The 15,653-nt window shown below is 39.5% G+C and overlaps 2 protein-coding genes across 16 annotated transcripts in view; one reads left to right on the top strand and one right to left on the bottom strand.

The window, feature by feature from the left end:
- Positions 1-2,487, top strand: part of FIP1L1 (factor interacting with PAPOLA and CPSF1) — a 76,300-nt gene extending 73,813 nt beyond the window's left edge. For all 9 annotated transcript variants that reach the window (XM_034771908.1, XM_034771909.1, XM_034771907.1 and 6 more), the window contains one exon: positions 2,169-2,487. In XM_034771908.1, coding sequence (XP_034627799.1) covers positions 2,169-2,316 — 148 coding nt within the window. In that variant the 3' untranslated portion in view covers positions 2,317-2,487. The remainder of the gene's footprint in view (positions 1-2,168) is intronic.
- Positions 2,488-3,505: 1,018 nt separating this feature from the next.
- LNX1 (ligand of numb-protein X 1) overlaps positions 3,506-15,653 on the bottom strand; it is a 106,810-nt gene continuing 94,662 nt past the window's right edge. For all 7 annotated transcript variants that reach the window (XM_034771900.1, XM_034771899.1, XM_034771901.1 and 4 more), the window contains 3 exons: positions 12,686-12,914; positions 4,992-5,150; positions 3,506-4,171 (listed from right to left, as the gene is read on the bottom strand). In XM_034771900.1, the coding sequence (XP_034627791.1) occupies positions 4,036-4,171; positions 4,992-5,150; positions 12,686-12,914 (524 nt within the window). In that variant the 3' untranslated portion in view covers positions 3,506-4,035. The remainder of the gene's footprint in view (positions 4,172-4,991; positions 5,151-12,685; positions 12,915-15,653) is intronic.

Below are 15,653 nucleotides of genomic sequence, written 5' to 3'. Positions count from 1 at the left end.
CTTAAGCTGTAAGAAAAAAGCCTTGTAGTTAGAATATGAGAGAAAGGGGAGAGGATTTTTTAATGAATCTGTAAACTCAGGGGTTGTACCGTGTGACTGGAGAATTGCTAACATAGTTTCTATTTTTAAGAAGGGGGGTGGGGGTCGAAAGTGATCCGGGTAACTACAGGCCTGTTAGTTTGATATTTGTAGTATGCAAGGTCTTGGAAAAAATTTTGAAGGAGAAAGTAGTTAAGGACATTGAAGTCAATGGTAATTGGGACAAAATACAATATGGTTTTACAAAAGGTAGATCATGCCAAACCAACCTGATCTCCTCCTTTGAGAAGGTAACAGATTTTTTAGATAAAGGAAACGCAGTGGATCTAATTTACCTCTATTTCAGTTAGGCATTTGATACAGTTCCACACTTTTTTTTTTTAAACCAGGAATGGGGAATTATTAGTTACATTGGAAAAGATGGGGATTGATATGAAAATTGAAAGGTGGATAAGGAACTGGTTAAAGGGTCATACTGAAAGGTGAACTGTCAGGCTGGAGGGAGGTTACTAGTGGAGTTCCTCAGGGATCAATTTTGGGACCAATCTTATTTAATCTTTTTATTACTGACCTTGGCACAAAAAGTGGGAGTGTGCTAATAAAGTTTGCAGATGTCACAAAGCTGAGAGCTATTACCAATACATAGAAGGACCAGGATATTATACAGGAAGATCTGGATGACCTTGTAAACTGGAGTAATAGTAATAGGATGAAATTTAATAGTGAAAAGTGCAAGGTCATGCATTTAAGGATTAATACCAAGAATTTTTGTTATAAGATGGGGATGCATCAGTTGGAAGTAACAGAGGAGGAGAAGGATCAGAGTATTGGTTGATCACAGGATGACTATGAGCTGCCAATGTGATATGGCCGTGAAAAAATCTAATGTGGTCTTGGGATGCATCAGGCGAGGCATTTCTAGTAGAGATAAGGAGGTGTTAGTAGCATTATACAGGCACTGGTGAGACCTTATCTGGAATACTATGTGCAGTTCTGGTCTCCCATGTTTAGAAAGATGAATTCAAACTGGAACAGGTATAGAGAAGGGCTGCTAGGATGAGCCGAGGAATGGAAAACCTGTCTTACGAAAGGAGACCTGTCTTATGAAAAGAGCTTGGCTTGTTTATCCTAACCAAAAGAAGGCTGAGGGGAGATATGATTGCTCTCTATAAATATATCAGAGGGATAAATATCAGGGAGGGAGAGGAATTATTTAAGCTCAGTACTATTGTGGATACACGAAGAAATGGATATAAACTGGCCATCAGGAAGTTTAGACTTGAAATTAGATGAAGGTTTCTAACCATCAGAGGAGTGAAGTTCTGAAACAGCCTTCCAAGGGAACAGTGGGGGCAAAAGACATATCTGGCTTCAAGACTAAGCTTGATAAGTTTATTGAGGGGAAGGTATGATGGGATAGCCTAATTTTGGCAATTAATTGAACTTTGACTATTAGCGGTAAATATGCCCAATGGCCTGTGATGAGAAGTTAGATGGAGTGGGATCTGAGTCACTACAGAGAATTCTTTTCTGGGTTGATCTGGCTGGTGAGTCTTGCCCACATGCGCAGCGTTTAGCTGATCGCCATATTTGGGGTCAGGAACGAATTTTCCTCCAGGGCAGATTGGCAGAGGCCTGAGGTGTTTTTTGCCTTCCTCTGCAGTGTGGGACATGGGTCATTTGCTGGAGGATTCTCTGCACCTTGAAGTCTTTAAACCACGATTTGAGGACTTCAATAGCTCATACATAGGTTAGAGGTTTATTACAGGAGTGGGTGGGTGAGATTCTGTGGCCTGTGTTGTGCAGGAGGTCAGACTAGATGATCATAATGGTCCCTTCTGACAAAGTCTATGACGCTATGATTTGTCATTCCTGGGTTTTTAAAAAAAATAGCGTGGATGCATATTTTTTATTAAAAATGAAGCGTGATTGTGATGCACATTTATGTTCTGATGATCACTTCCTATTCGTCTTTGTCCACATTTTCTAATACTGCACATGACATTAAAACTGCAGGTGTCAGTTTTCTTATAAGGAAGCAAGAGGCAGATTTCTCATACGTTATGTTTGAGGGCCTATTTAATAGCAGAGTATGCATCTGTCTGAGCATTTTCCTCTCTTTGTCTTAGTAACAGCAGGCGTCGTCATGACAGTGAAGAAGGGGACAGCCACAGGAGGCATAAACACAAAAAATCCAAAAGAAGCAAAGAAGGAAAAGAAGCTAGTGGTGAACCTGCCCCTGAACAGGAAAACACTGAAGCTGCTCCAGTGGAATAGGCATGTGTGATATTTGCTTACTTGCATATATTAGTGCCAGAAATAGATTACTATAAATCTTATTTTTCTGGGTATTAAAGAAATTTGCTCTTAATCTTGTTCTGTTAGTACAAAATATAAGGTTAATTTGTTTTTTGAAAATAAAAGAGTGAATTTTTCATGTTAAGTTAAGATTCATGGATTGACTTTGTCTTATTTTTAAGATACTATAAAAAAAAGTGCAGCGGTGGCTTCTGAGGTTTAGAGGGTGGTGCTGTTGCAGTACTGTACAGGAAACCTACCCCCAAAATACTAAACTCAGTTTCTTGTTGCCTAAGCCAGTAAGAGCTGTGGAAGTTTATTCTTCTCCTGGGTTGAGGTTGGTTTGCATTCATGTTACTGCATACTAATACCTACCAATACATCTGTAACCGTGCTCATGGATCTCTGAAGTTTATATAATGAACTCAAAGGGCAAAGCTAAACAGGTCATCCTTTTGTGTGCCATAGGAGAAGAGCGAGAGGCATTTGAGAAACTTTTGCTGGAAGGTATGGCAAAAACATAAAATATGCACATTATTTTTCATGTGATTGGAGAGTATGACCATTATTTATATTACAAATAAAGTGTAAAAGGTTTTAACACAACTTTCAAATGTATGTGTGTGTGTGCAGGAGGATGACTTAAGTAGCTCATAGAATTGGAGATTAGATAATTACTTTTGGTTTCTATTAACTGGTTATCCATCAATTCTGCTGCTCTGACCTATGTAAAATGAAGTTGGTCTTAGCATATTTGAGAGACAGCCGTCCAAATCACAATAAAAATTAATGGCCTGATCCTTTCCCCCTTTAAAGTTAATGGGAAAGAGCACCTGACTTCAGAATATTGATAATTTCCATAGAGACACCTATAATTGTTTGAGCAAAGAAAATAAATTACCATCTCACTTTTGGACATAATCCCTCCAAAAAATGTTTGTCTACTGATTATCCACTATCCAAGTGGATAAATTAGTAGTCAATCTGACAATACTTAAACACTATTTTATCCGTGAATTTTAAAAAATTAAGCATGAAGTCCTAATCTTGCTGGGTTATCTGCAGTTAATCAGAAACTTTGGGAAGAATTATAGTTACTGTTTTCTTGAAGAAAAGAACATGTCTGTATAATAGTTACATTTATTTTTAATAAGAAATAAAATGTCATTCACAGTATTACATCCTAACAGACAAAATATTTGAAAGTCTTGAAAATATCAGCATCATACTGATCTTGAAAAGGAACATTATTTGATCAAAGTGCTTTTTACGTGTTTGGTAGAAACAGTCAACTGATTTAAGCATTACAAAAACATTTCAAGTTTATCATTTCAAGCGACTGCCAGGTATTTTTCCGAGTTACCTATCCATAACTTTTTTATAAATTGAAAATGGTAGTGAACAGAATTGCTGCTGCTTCTTAATGGACTTTATAATAATGAATCAAATATAAAAATACAAACTTAACACATGAGAATTGTACCCTGATCTACAATTTCAGTAGCTTTGCTTTTTTCTAAAGTGCACGTTACTCTGACAGGTGCCATGTTTTCTCAAGACCGTCTTGACATGCAAAATTACATTTCACAAACTTTTTTTATTATTTACAAATATACAGTTGACCGGAAAACTGATGTCCATAGTAAATAGCTTGTTTTCTGTGTCAAATGATTTGTCATTTTTCCATGAATACTTGTTTTATAAAAAAGTGCCAGGCCAGGACATAAGAGTGAGAGTAATTTTTCCTTTCAGTTCTTTGAGCATTCTTGCCAAACAGGCATGCATCATTCCTGATGTATTCCTGCCATTGACAGCAAGGAGGATATCACCGCATCTGGAAAATTAAAAATGTAGATAAGATTTTAGTTAAAAAACATAAAACTAAGAAGAGATCCAGATCTCAGACAACTTTCTTGCCAATTGAGCTGCTTTGGCTGGCTCTATAACGTTGTGTCACCACTTTGCCAGAAGGATGGCAACTACTAAGCGGGCAAAAGAGTGGGGGTGAAACAGTTGAGGCTTCTGAAGGTAAGCTGTTGAAAAAATCCTTGTGTTCTTACTCTACCATGTATTTGTTCTTTCCTGGCATTCCTTTACAAATCAGATATATATGGAGGAAAATATGAAATCAGAGCTCTTCTTTCAGATCTGTGTGCCAGGTAAAATTAACTGGTTATTGGACAATAAAACACTGTGTAAGAATTTACAGGTCACCTATATTTTATCTCACACACCTAGTATTGGATTTAAATTATATTTTTAGTTGTCAATGTAGAAGTGTATGTATAATTAAAATAACTTACTGTGTAAATAACATACACTACTTCACAGATGTCTTTTATTATATGTAGATGTTGATAGTTATACACTTGATAATATTTTGCCAGGAAAGCAAGTTGTTAAAGCACAGGATTCTATTTCGGGTTCTATTCCCAGCTTTGTCAAAAAGGGCCCAATTTTATACTTAACTGGTTTCAATGGAAGTTTTCATTGGATTGGTATGAAATTGAGTCCTCTTTTTACCTTCAGCAGGTCACTTGGTCTCTCTGGACCACAGTCTCCTTATTTTAAGACTTAACTCTATGAATATTATAAAGTCCTTTTGAGTTCCTTGGATGAAGAGTACTATTTAAATATTAGTTTCATTAGTTTACCTAATTCTTCCATCATTGTATGCTGGTGTGCCTCCAACGATGGATTTGATAAAGAATGGTTTGTTCCCACTGTGTTCTTCATAACCGCCTACAATGCTGAAGCCAAGACTTCCTGCTGTATTTCTTCGTAATACAATTTCTTTGCAGCTGTACAAATACCTGAAACAAACCAGTCTAATTAATGTTTTAGGATTAAGTTAAGTTTATTTGTTGATGCATTTGCCTTTCTAGGAACTGGTAGTATGTTTGGGGACTGCTAAAAACATCAAAGTTCCACTGAAGAAAATATTTCAACTGAGATTGGACTTCATTTAAATCATAACTTAAAAACAACACTGATGCTGTCTGCAGATGTCAGGTGCATTGTTACCTGCCTCTTATCAGCTATTCCATCAGTAATAAGTGTCATGTTTTTAAGACACACTTTTAAAAAAAATACCCCAAAACTCTCAGGATAAGGATGGATATGAATTCTGGTATAATACAAAGCTGAGTAATTCAGATATCTGTTATTTTTTTAAATGGCTATCACACAAGGAAAAATATCACTGTAGGGAAGGGATTATACCTTTGCTGTTAGTGAGCAAAGAGTGAGAATTGTGCAGAGAAGAGTATTCTACTTTCATAACCCTAGTGGTGAAGTGTTATGGAGTAATTATGCTGTTATTGAGAAGATGGCTTGTTACAGGTACAAGATTAATGCAGTGGGTTTTTTTATAAGAATGAATGATTAAAAAACCCTCTCTGTTTTTTGGTTTGGCTTTGTTATAATCCGTTGGTTATATTACCTGATAACATAATGTATTGCCCAACTATACATAACTGATACTGGCTTGAAGGGGGAAAAAAAAGGGGGGGGGGGAATGTTAGATTAATTAAGCTTGTATTTTGTGGTATGTGGTAATCAATCTTAATCTTGCATTAGTTTAAATGCGTGTTTGTTAGTTATTTTAGTGTTTATTATGAAACTAACCTTCCAAAATATTTCAATGCATCAGTCAGATATTTTCTGAAAACTGAAGAGACTATTGCCATCTTCATGAGAGATAAAGTAATGCAAAATTTTGCCGGGGATACTGATAAGCCTTTACCATCTAGCCTAAAGCTGGCAGAAGGAGCTGAAATGCATTTGGTGTTATAACAGACTAGTTAACTTTCTGCACGTATTCTAAGCCAATCCATTACAGCTGAATTTACTCTGTATTGAAAGACATTTTAAAATTCTCACTGAGAGCTGACTCTTCTGCTGAAAAAGGCAAAATTGTATCTTTAAAGATAAAGTATATATATTTTTTAAAGATTGTCATATTTTTCTTGTAAAATAATATGTTTGCTAAGTTTCACAGCAGAATTTTACAGTATTACTAGATTAGTCCCCTAGGATCTACAACTATTCACCTGCTGCCAGGATGTTAGGTATAGTGTTTGCACAACAGATCACTGGCTGCTAATGGAAAAAGCAGGTGACTCTTGGTTATTCCCCAGAAGGCGGGCTCTATTACTTTCCCATCTGTGGGGTTTTGAGCATGCAGAATCACTTTAAAGAAAATGGAGAGGAAAAAAAAAAAACCACCTTAAGCTCACAGGATTTGGTAACAAGGTCACGACCAAGTGTTGCCAGGATTTAGTCATCATTAATATTAATTCAGCCTGATATGCAGAATGGGTAACAACCTTGCTGTATTTGGACATTACTTATTGCCTTAAGGAGTAAGTTTCTTGACCGCTTGAATAAGGGCAATTTTACAGTAAATACTTCTGTCCATTTTTTTAAAAAAGGGAGTTTGTTCTTGTGTCCTTAACTAGCTAGGCCAAGTATAATTACAAGGAAAGAAGGTGTCTTAGTACATTGTGTAGGTCTTTCAGTTAGATTACCACCATTAGACTATAGAGTTTACCTTCTACTTGTAATCCTAACTGTTGGATTTAGGTAACAGAGCTATGACATGCTGTCAATGTGATTGATGTAGTGTGCATTTAATCTGAACCAATTGTGTTTGTGTAAAGGTGTCTAATTGATGGTTAATTGTGACTGTTGGAGTCCTATTAATAACAAATTCAAGTTCCAGATGGCAAAGTGATTTGGGTTTCTGTTGTCCATTACTCTTAACATTCCAGAGCCAGCCTCTTCTTTCTCAAGTCTAGGTTGTTATCTTTACTCTTCCTCCATGGCTGTGAATAACTTTAGAAGATTGAATGCCTACACAAGGCAGTTCAGCTAATAATGTTCACACCAAACAGCAGCAGTCTGTTTCTTGCAAATCTAACTCCTATATAGATACCTTTGAAATATCCTTGTTCTAAAAAGTAGAGCAAGGCAGAGAAACAACCCTATCATCTAAAATATTATTTAAAATCAAGTTAATTTTGGAGGAGATTAGGGCAATATTTGGCTCTGATGAATGCAAACAAGGGCTCATTAGCCAACAGTATTTATTTTTCCCAGGTTCAGATGAAAGTGTAGTGGCCTGGCACTATTGTAGACTCGATCATTTGGGAGTAGAAGCCAGCTCCAAGAGGTGCTATATTCTGAATGTTCCTTACTGAATAGGGACAAATAACCTGCTTGTTATTCCTCACACACACCCAACTCTACTAGGCATATAGTGTACTCTGTGATTATTCATAGGTTTCCCTAGATCTTACTAGCAACTAAAATTATGTTCAACACCTTGTTGAGTCCTTGGGCATACCGTGATGGCCAGATGTCTTACCACAGCCTACAGGAGGTGATGGACTGACTGGGGTAATGCATGATTCACACACCCCTTTAAGAATATCTGATCTTCAGCCAAACAGTGAGCTTTGTGAGCCAGGGACTATCCCTGCCTAAAAGTGCACAGAATATCACGAGTGCTACTACAAGCAGCAGACATCAAGTGCTTTTCAAGAGCCAGAGAACACCGGAGAGAATCCTAGAGTTAGCACAACATGAGTACTAGAGTCCCCTAATAATCATGAACCTTGAAGATGACACTGCCAGAATGGTCAGCAACTTGAGCTCTACTAGGAAACTAGTGCTATTTGGCAGCCTCTCTAGACTAGCCAGATAGCAGTGGTGTATCTAGCTCAGAAAAGGTGAATACCCTCAAAGGAATAGGTTTAACTGCTCTGGTTGTTCACTGTGGCCCTGAAACACTTGCTGTTAAATGCCTAGCTTTGGGTATTGATGGCTGAAGGGGCACATCTAGTCTTTCCTAGCTGTGGAAGGTGATATCTGCAGGCCAGAGTGGAGGAGAAAACTTTGCACTTACTGTTGCAATAGCTTGGCACTGGGGCAATAGAAACTGCCCAGTGTTAAAGAAAAATAGACATTTGTATTTTTACTACTTGAATTAATTTCCACTTTAATTTCTTGGTTGGCTAGCCAGAAATACAAGGACTTCAGACTAAAAATGTTCAAATTTGGGTGCTAAAAGTTAAGCACCTAAATACACCAGTAGGTGAATTTGTATTCGCACAAACTCTTACTGTCAGTGTTTTACTAAAGCGATGAAAAAATGTAAGTTACAGCCATGCACACCATCTAGATGCTAATACATTGAAACAACAGCTCAGGGCCTGAAAGCTGCACAGAAACAAGGAAATAAGTTTACTACATTTATTTCAGAACCATTTTGGCGTAGAGCAGTGTTACCACTCTACAGCAGCTAGTGATGGGTAATTTTTTTAAGTTTAGGAGGGTTTTCTCTGCATACAAACACTCATCATGTGAGTGACACAAAGTATCCTCATGGCAGTTCAGAAGCTACCAATGCTGTCAGACCCTTGTTTATAACACTGTTACAAATACAGTTGCCCATCTTAATGTTATGTACTCAGCAAACTAGTCCAGCACTTGGTACGAAGCTTTCACAGATGCATTAAGAGACTAAAACACAATTTAACTGTGTTCTCTTTACTTTAAGTCTTAGATTCAAATAGTAAAATGTGTAATGCCCTGCTCCTGGCTGCTTCATCTTTGTCTCTGCAACAATGAATATTGAAAGATTTTTTTAAAGTGTTTCACAATTCATACTTCAGAAATGACAACCCATGTCAGCAGACAAAACTGATTTCCCTGTCACTGATTTCATCTGTTTTCCCCTTATTATAATGGATCAAAGTTACAGAACAACTTACATTATATTGAAAGTTTGGACTATCTGTAAAACTGGCATTTGCTTGTGTACTTAACGGGGTTTAGAGGTATGGTTGAAAGTTCTGCTTACAGCAAGACCATTAAAATGGGGGAGTGCTTGTCCAATTTCACGTTTCATACCCAGTTCTGCCACTGATTCTGTGATACACCTCGAATAACTCAATCTCTCTACTATTCACAGTGCATCTGTGAAGTATTTGTAAGTTATGGTAGGCTGATCTATAATGTATTTTTAAAAAGTAGTGTTGGGGGGAATGGGAGGATAAAAAGAAGGAAGGAGGGCAAAATTAGCAAGGGTAGAAAAATTACTGTAGCACTGGGGAAGTGTAACTTTGCTCTAGCTGCTGTGTAGTGTTCTCTATCACCTTCAACAATAAATGACCTGTATTCCTCAACAGCCAACTGAGTAGAAAAAACAAATGTTAAGAAATACCTAAGCTAGATAGGGATGATGATTAGTCTTTACTTCAATAGATCTGACTACCAGAAAACATACCTGCCACTCACATGTGGTCCCTAGGACCTCGCTCAGACAATTGTTAGAAGCACACAGTTTTATAACCACCACATAGTGTATCATACTACAGACTGAACAGAGGCAATAGTTATTTATACACTAACAAGTCATCTAAAAATGACTCACCAAAGACCAGTTTTAAAATATCTTTGGAAATGAAATTTGTGCCCATTTCTTGTGAGCTCAGCAAGTGCTTACATATTTAAAGAATGCAGAAAGGCAATGATTTCTGGTGCTTAGAGCCAGGCCCTGACAAGTCAGATTTGGCTTCTATTGCTGACTTGCTATGGGAGCTTGAGCAAACTGCCTAATCCTCAGTGTTTATTTCCTCATCTGTACCAACCTTTGTAATGTGCATATGACCCATTGAAGAGAGGTGAGCTATATTAGGGGAATGTATTGCTCATTTACAGGATTGGTATCAGCGCAGAAGTATGCCCAGAGAAACACTAATCTTAAATCATACAGCTACACTCACAGAAACTAAGGGGAAACAAAACCGGTTGTTGTTGAGGCCAGTGATTCTTCCTTCTCTCTCTCGCCCCATGTCTCTGTATCATGTTCTATATTTCCCCCCACTTTCTGTGTCCCCTTCCCATCTCCCTTATTCTGCCTGCTCTTCCTTCTCTGGCTTCCTATCCTGCAGGACCAGGCCTGCTTGTTCTTTGCATTCCTCTTTCTTAGGGGTATTGTCTCCTGCTGTTGAACTTTAATTATAGTATCTAAATGTTCCACACACTAATACACCAAGACTTCCTCCCATTGCACCACACTTGCATATTAAGCAATCTAGATTAACACTGACTAAGCAGAATTGTATTTGAATTGAATCATCTTTTCCCAAGACAAGCTTGGGCTGTGTAGCAAAGCTGTTGAAAATACCCTTGAAATCTAGTGGGGAGTGGCTCTTGCCAACAACATCCTGGAAGCCTAGTGAAAGGTTAAATTCTCAGACTTGGGGGAAATGAGTTAATGTGTATTAATGATACATGTCCTGGTGACAGAGCTTGAAGGACTTCCAGATGTGTAGTGTGGATGCTAGAGAGTCGATGAGAACAGAAGGGTAACCAGTATTTGTGCTAGATAAGATTGAAGTATCTGATAACGTATTGTTAAGTGAATTAAGTCCAAATCTTTTGCTTAGGGCCTGCCAAACAAGCCAGTACTAATAGGGGTGAAATACACCTCTGTTACTGTCAATTCTAATAATCTTTATTCCCCCTATTCAATTTACATTTAAGAAGACCAGCGCACCCAGTTCAGCATACTAATTCCCCTACACTTCAGCCACACTGTGGCCCTTTTCTGTGAGTTGAGTTGCAGCTGGGGATATGATTACAATGAATTTCCTGTTTTCAGACCTGCTGACATGGTGGGTAATTTTCCTTCAGTTAAAAGGCTGGGGGTTGTACATGTGCATTTTCTGGAACAGGGAGGCTAATAAACTCCGATGCTGTTCAAAAGGGTAAAATTCCCTTCCAGCCCAGAAAGCCAAAGATATCGGACTGCTTGATCTTAATGTGCTTTTGCTTATTGGTACTCTGCATCTCTGACAGTAACTTTATCTTGACTGCAGGACCCAGGACAGAGTGACCACTGTCCTCCTTCAGTGTTTACAGCAGGTGCGGTGAGCGGACTGAGGGAAAGCTTCCTCAAGGTGGACTTAGCTGTATTTTCCTCAGTGATAGGCAATGCATTGCCTTTATATTGAACCACTAAGAGTAAAGTTTAAATTTCTGTTGGCTTAGGAGGGAGAACTGTAAATTGTAGAGGGGAGCTCTCAATCCCTGTGGTGCAGTAAGGTTAGCTATGCAGTGAGGCAGAGGGTGTGTTCTAGGGGTGATACTGGCATCTGACTGATTCACCAGAACCATGGTGAAGGGTAAATTAAAATCCACCCTCAGTTGCTGATAAACACAGTAGTTTCTATATAAAAGTAAAGAAGGGAAAAATCTATTGGCCTAGGCTATTTGCCCCCTGGAATGAAGAGATGTACCTGACCCCTAAAGATGGCACAGATTTGCTTTTCACACTTTGTGCCCTCCACCCACATACAAGGAAGGGCCTGCAAAATGGCCTAACATGGAATAGTAAGGAACAGAATCTAGCTAGAGTATAAATACCCCAAAAAAGCAAAACCATGAAGCTGTGTACAAAAAACCTGAGTAACCCAACTGGTTTCACCCTTGTTCTCCATGCAGCGGAGCCACCTGATATTGCTCTTTTAAAAGAAAAAAGGATATTCTGAACAGCCATTGGGTTCAGGTTAACAGGTAAAGCATATATAAACTGTCGCATCAAATTCTGCAGTCCTAGAAATCAATGAGAGTTAAATTCCATTTAAGAATTGGAATTTCAGCATTAACTCAGTGTAATCCCTGATGCAGGGCAAGTCTTCATTAAAAGCTCAGGTTCAAACAACATTGCAAGATGCAGATTTATGCGTGCTGAAGATGTTAAAATGCCCTGTGTATGTAAGACAATTAAACTACACACTATGTGGCTTATTTTTACTAAAACTACAAAACAGCTGCTTCCTGTATCTTACAAATGAACTTTTTGCAGGCAGGTGGTGGAGTCAGGGGAGGCGATTCTGAGAAATGCACCAACTGTGTGCACTTTTTAACATCTGGGCAAAGTCAAACAGTTCAGCTGTATTTAACTAACACAGGATCTGTGAAGCTTGAGTGCTGCAGGGGTAGTTTTGGACTTTGCAGGGTGGTCCAGAGGGCTCAGATCCCAGATATAAGTTCTATGAGCTCCTACATCCACTCAGACTTTTCCTTAACACATTTTCAACTATAGGACTGTTCAGGATATTTCTTTCCTCCCGTAAAAGCAGCCCTATATGTCTATTTTCCATATATGTATATACAATTACTAAAGGGAGGTATTTAAAATAAAGGTTTTTGACAGAGCCTGGATTTAATTAAGATGTCAGTGTAATGAATCAGGCCAAAAAACAAGAGCCATCCAAGAAACATAAATCTTTCCTCCCACTCCCCTTCAACACAAGGATGTAATTTTTGGACTTACCGTGGCAGCTGAAGCCACATAACCCAGGAAGGTGACCATTCACTGTTATCAGCTGTGTTCTGAGTGGTGTCAGGGAGTGATACATGGCTCATGTCCTCCAGGGCCTCACATTCTTTCATTTCCAAGGCTTTGAGCACTACAGACGAGGTGGTGTTTTTCAACAGGGCTACTGCCTCACTACGGCTGACACCAGTCAAGTCAATTCCATTCACGTTCAGTAAAATGTCACCTGAAGGACAATAAACAGAACCATTGTAAAAGGAGAAAATGGTTTTAAGGCTTTAATTAATTTTTCCTTTTAAACAAAATGCATTTCAGGAATAAGCCAGGGCTGGGAACTTGTTGCCTGTCTAAAGTGGTTGTTAATATTTTCATATGAAATAAACGCGAGGCATAAAATAGATCTTGAGAGTGGGATGAGGGGCTGAACTCAAACATGCATCAGCGCAGCCAGAATGGGCAAAGGTAGTGTTTTTGGTCATACTACTCTTCAACCCTGGATCAGAGGGCAGCCAAGGGCCCTGAGGTAACAGAGAGCAGTCTAAGGGCTGTTGAATAACATAACCCACTCACTGCCCGGCATTAAACAAGGTTTGGCATAGATAGCTTTGTACCATGGCAAACACCATTACAAATCCTTTTAACTTTTTCTTAAAGATACAAAAAAGAAGGAAACACAGTTTATTAAGTAAGGTTTTCATTTTAACAATATCCCTTTCCCTTTAGCTGGCAAGAGTTTTTAGATGGAAAACCCCCTTGTTTGAGAGAGTTTTAGATGGGATAAAGGATGAGGAAGAGAGAAGAATTTAGTTGAGATGGGCTGGAGTTGTCATCGTTGTTAAAGTCTGATCCCATTTCCTAGAAGACAAAACACACACAAGAGGGAAGAGAAAAGAACAGCGAAGATAGAAAATGCAGCTTCTATCTCTGATACTGATTTCACTTGCAACCTCACTGCAGAAAAACACAGGCATGGCACATGGTCTTATCAGCCACTCTTGAGACCTGGCAAACTCGTGTCAGCATCAGGCTGTGTAGAACATTGCTTTTGCTGTCTCTCTTTGGTCACAGGCTTACAGTACTGTTGCAAAATATACAGTCTTGACTGGCTAAGCCCGACTTATCAGACATAAGGAAAAAGGAGAGAGAGAGAGAGGAAAGAAGAAAAATAAGGTAGGGAAAGAAGAGGACATGGAGGGACGGGGGGAGGGAAGGAAGTTTCATATCTTAGGTGGAAGTTGGATTTCAGCTGGCAGAGGTGGAAATGTCATCTGGTTCTCTCTTCCTTTGGCCCTGTCTGCTCAGGATTAGGATGAAGGAGGTTTGGCATCCCAGGAGATGGTGGGGGTTGTAATCATGATGGTGAAGCTCACTCCAGCCAATTTCCCCTCCTCCCTTCCCCCCCAAAAAAAGTTTCTCTAAGGACTCTAAAAGGCAGTGATGGGCAAAATAGTCCATCTCATTGTTATTTTATCTACCAGTTAGGCCTAGTTTCTGACACATCAATTTTTGGTTCACACTTCTCTTGTTTACCAAGCATGATCTTATCCCAGTCCTTGAGTTGTATCAGCAGCCCTTTTCGTTTGGAAAAATTCAGACTTGCTTTTGCACCTTTTCCTATCAACATTTGTTGTTATAGGTTGTTGTGATATCTTATGAACTTTTTACTGTTAAGGGTAAATTACGATAAATTTGTAGGCTCAGTTATCACAACAGGGCTACTCTAAACAGGACGGGTGTATAGATGATCCATTGCGATTGTTATGCTGGGTGAGGTTCTCCACTGGACAGAGAGCTCTGAAGATGTCCTCCCCACCCCTGGCACACCACCTACAACAGATGAGGGGCTGGATAGGAGTGCCACAGAGGTGTGTTTATGCACCAGATGAGGAGTCCCTTACATGGAGGCAATCAACAGCTAACCACATAGGGCAGCTTTAAGGCCTCTCTACACTGATGCAGCAGTAAAAATGGGACAAAGTGGGGCTGAAGAGCATGGGACTTGAATTCTAACATTTTAATCCCCTCGGGGATGTTGATTCCCCCCATGATTAGTCACCAGCTTTCTGCCTCGTTTTTTCTAGCTCTACTATAAGGATAATACACAGACACAAATGCACATGGCACTGTGATAATTAAGGTCTGTAAAGTACACTTCAAATACTTTTGTATGTGCCATTGTTTTACATGCAGGTGTTTGTTTTCAAACTGAATTTAAAATCTGGAAGAGAAAGCGTTGTTTATTTTATTCCTCTGCTGATGCTATTATTTGTCCTAAACTGAGAACAGTAAATTTAGCAGGTTTTCTGTAAACTTTGTACCAATGTATTATTATTGTTTATTTAAATTTGCCTCTGGCTGCCTCACACAATACAACAAATGACATACAGCAGTTTTAGAAATAAGAGTGAACAAAAAAAAGAAGAGGAAGCTATTAGTGTCACACCACTCTTGAAGAAGCAGTAATTCACAATACCAAGCGCCCCCTTTCAACTTGGAACAAGCTCCAAGCTTCCTTTGGTGCCTTCAGTCCATTTTGTCTTATATGTGCCTGCCTCTTAGGCCGGGTCTGCTCCTAAAACGTAGGTTGACTTGCAGCGGTGGCACCAGCACTCCAAGTACGTGCCTGGGGCGGCAAGCCGCGGGGGGTGGTCTGCTGGTTCCTGCGAGGGTGGCAGTCAGGCAGCCTTTGGCGGCATGCCTGTGGGAGGTCCGCCAGTCCCGCGGCTTCGGCGGTGGGTACGCCGAAGCTGCGGGACTGGTGGACCTCCCGCAGGCATGCCGCCGAAGCCGCAGGACCGGGGACCTCCCGCAGGCGCGCCACCGAAGACAGCCTGCCTGCCATGCTTGGGGCAGCAAAAAAGCTAGAGCCGCCCCCATTGACTTAGCTACACCATTTCATGCCCTGAGAAGAGGTGAAAGTGGGCCGGTATGGCGTACTGGTAAGAAGTGGCTGCCAGTACTTTAA

The sequence above is a fragment of the Trachemys scripta genome, chromosome 5 (genome assembly GCF_013100865.1).
Source record: "Trachemys scripta elegans isolate TJP31775 chromosome 5, CAS_Tse_1.0, whole genome shotgun sequence".
NCBI lineage: Eukaryota > Metazoa > Chordata > Testudines > Emydidae > Trachemys > Trachemys scripta.
The sequence above is the reverse complement of the archived record's forward strand: the minus strand, read 5'-3'. Positions and strand labels throughout refer to the sequence as shown.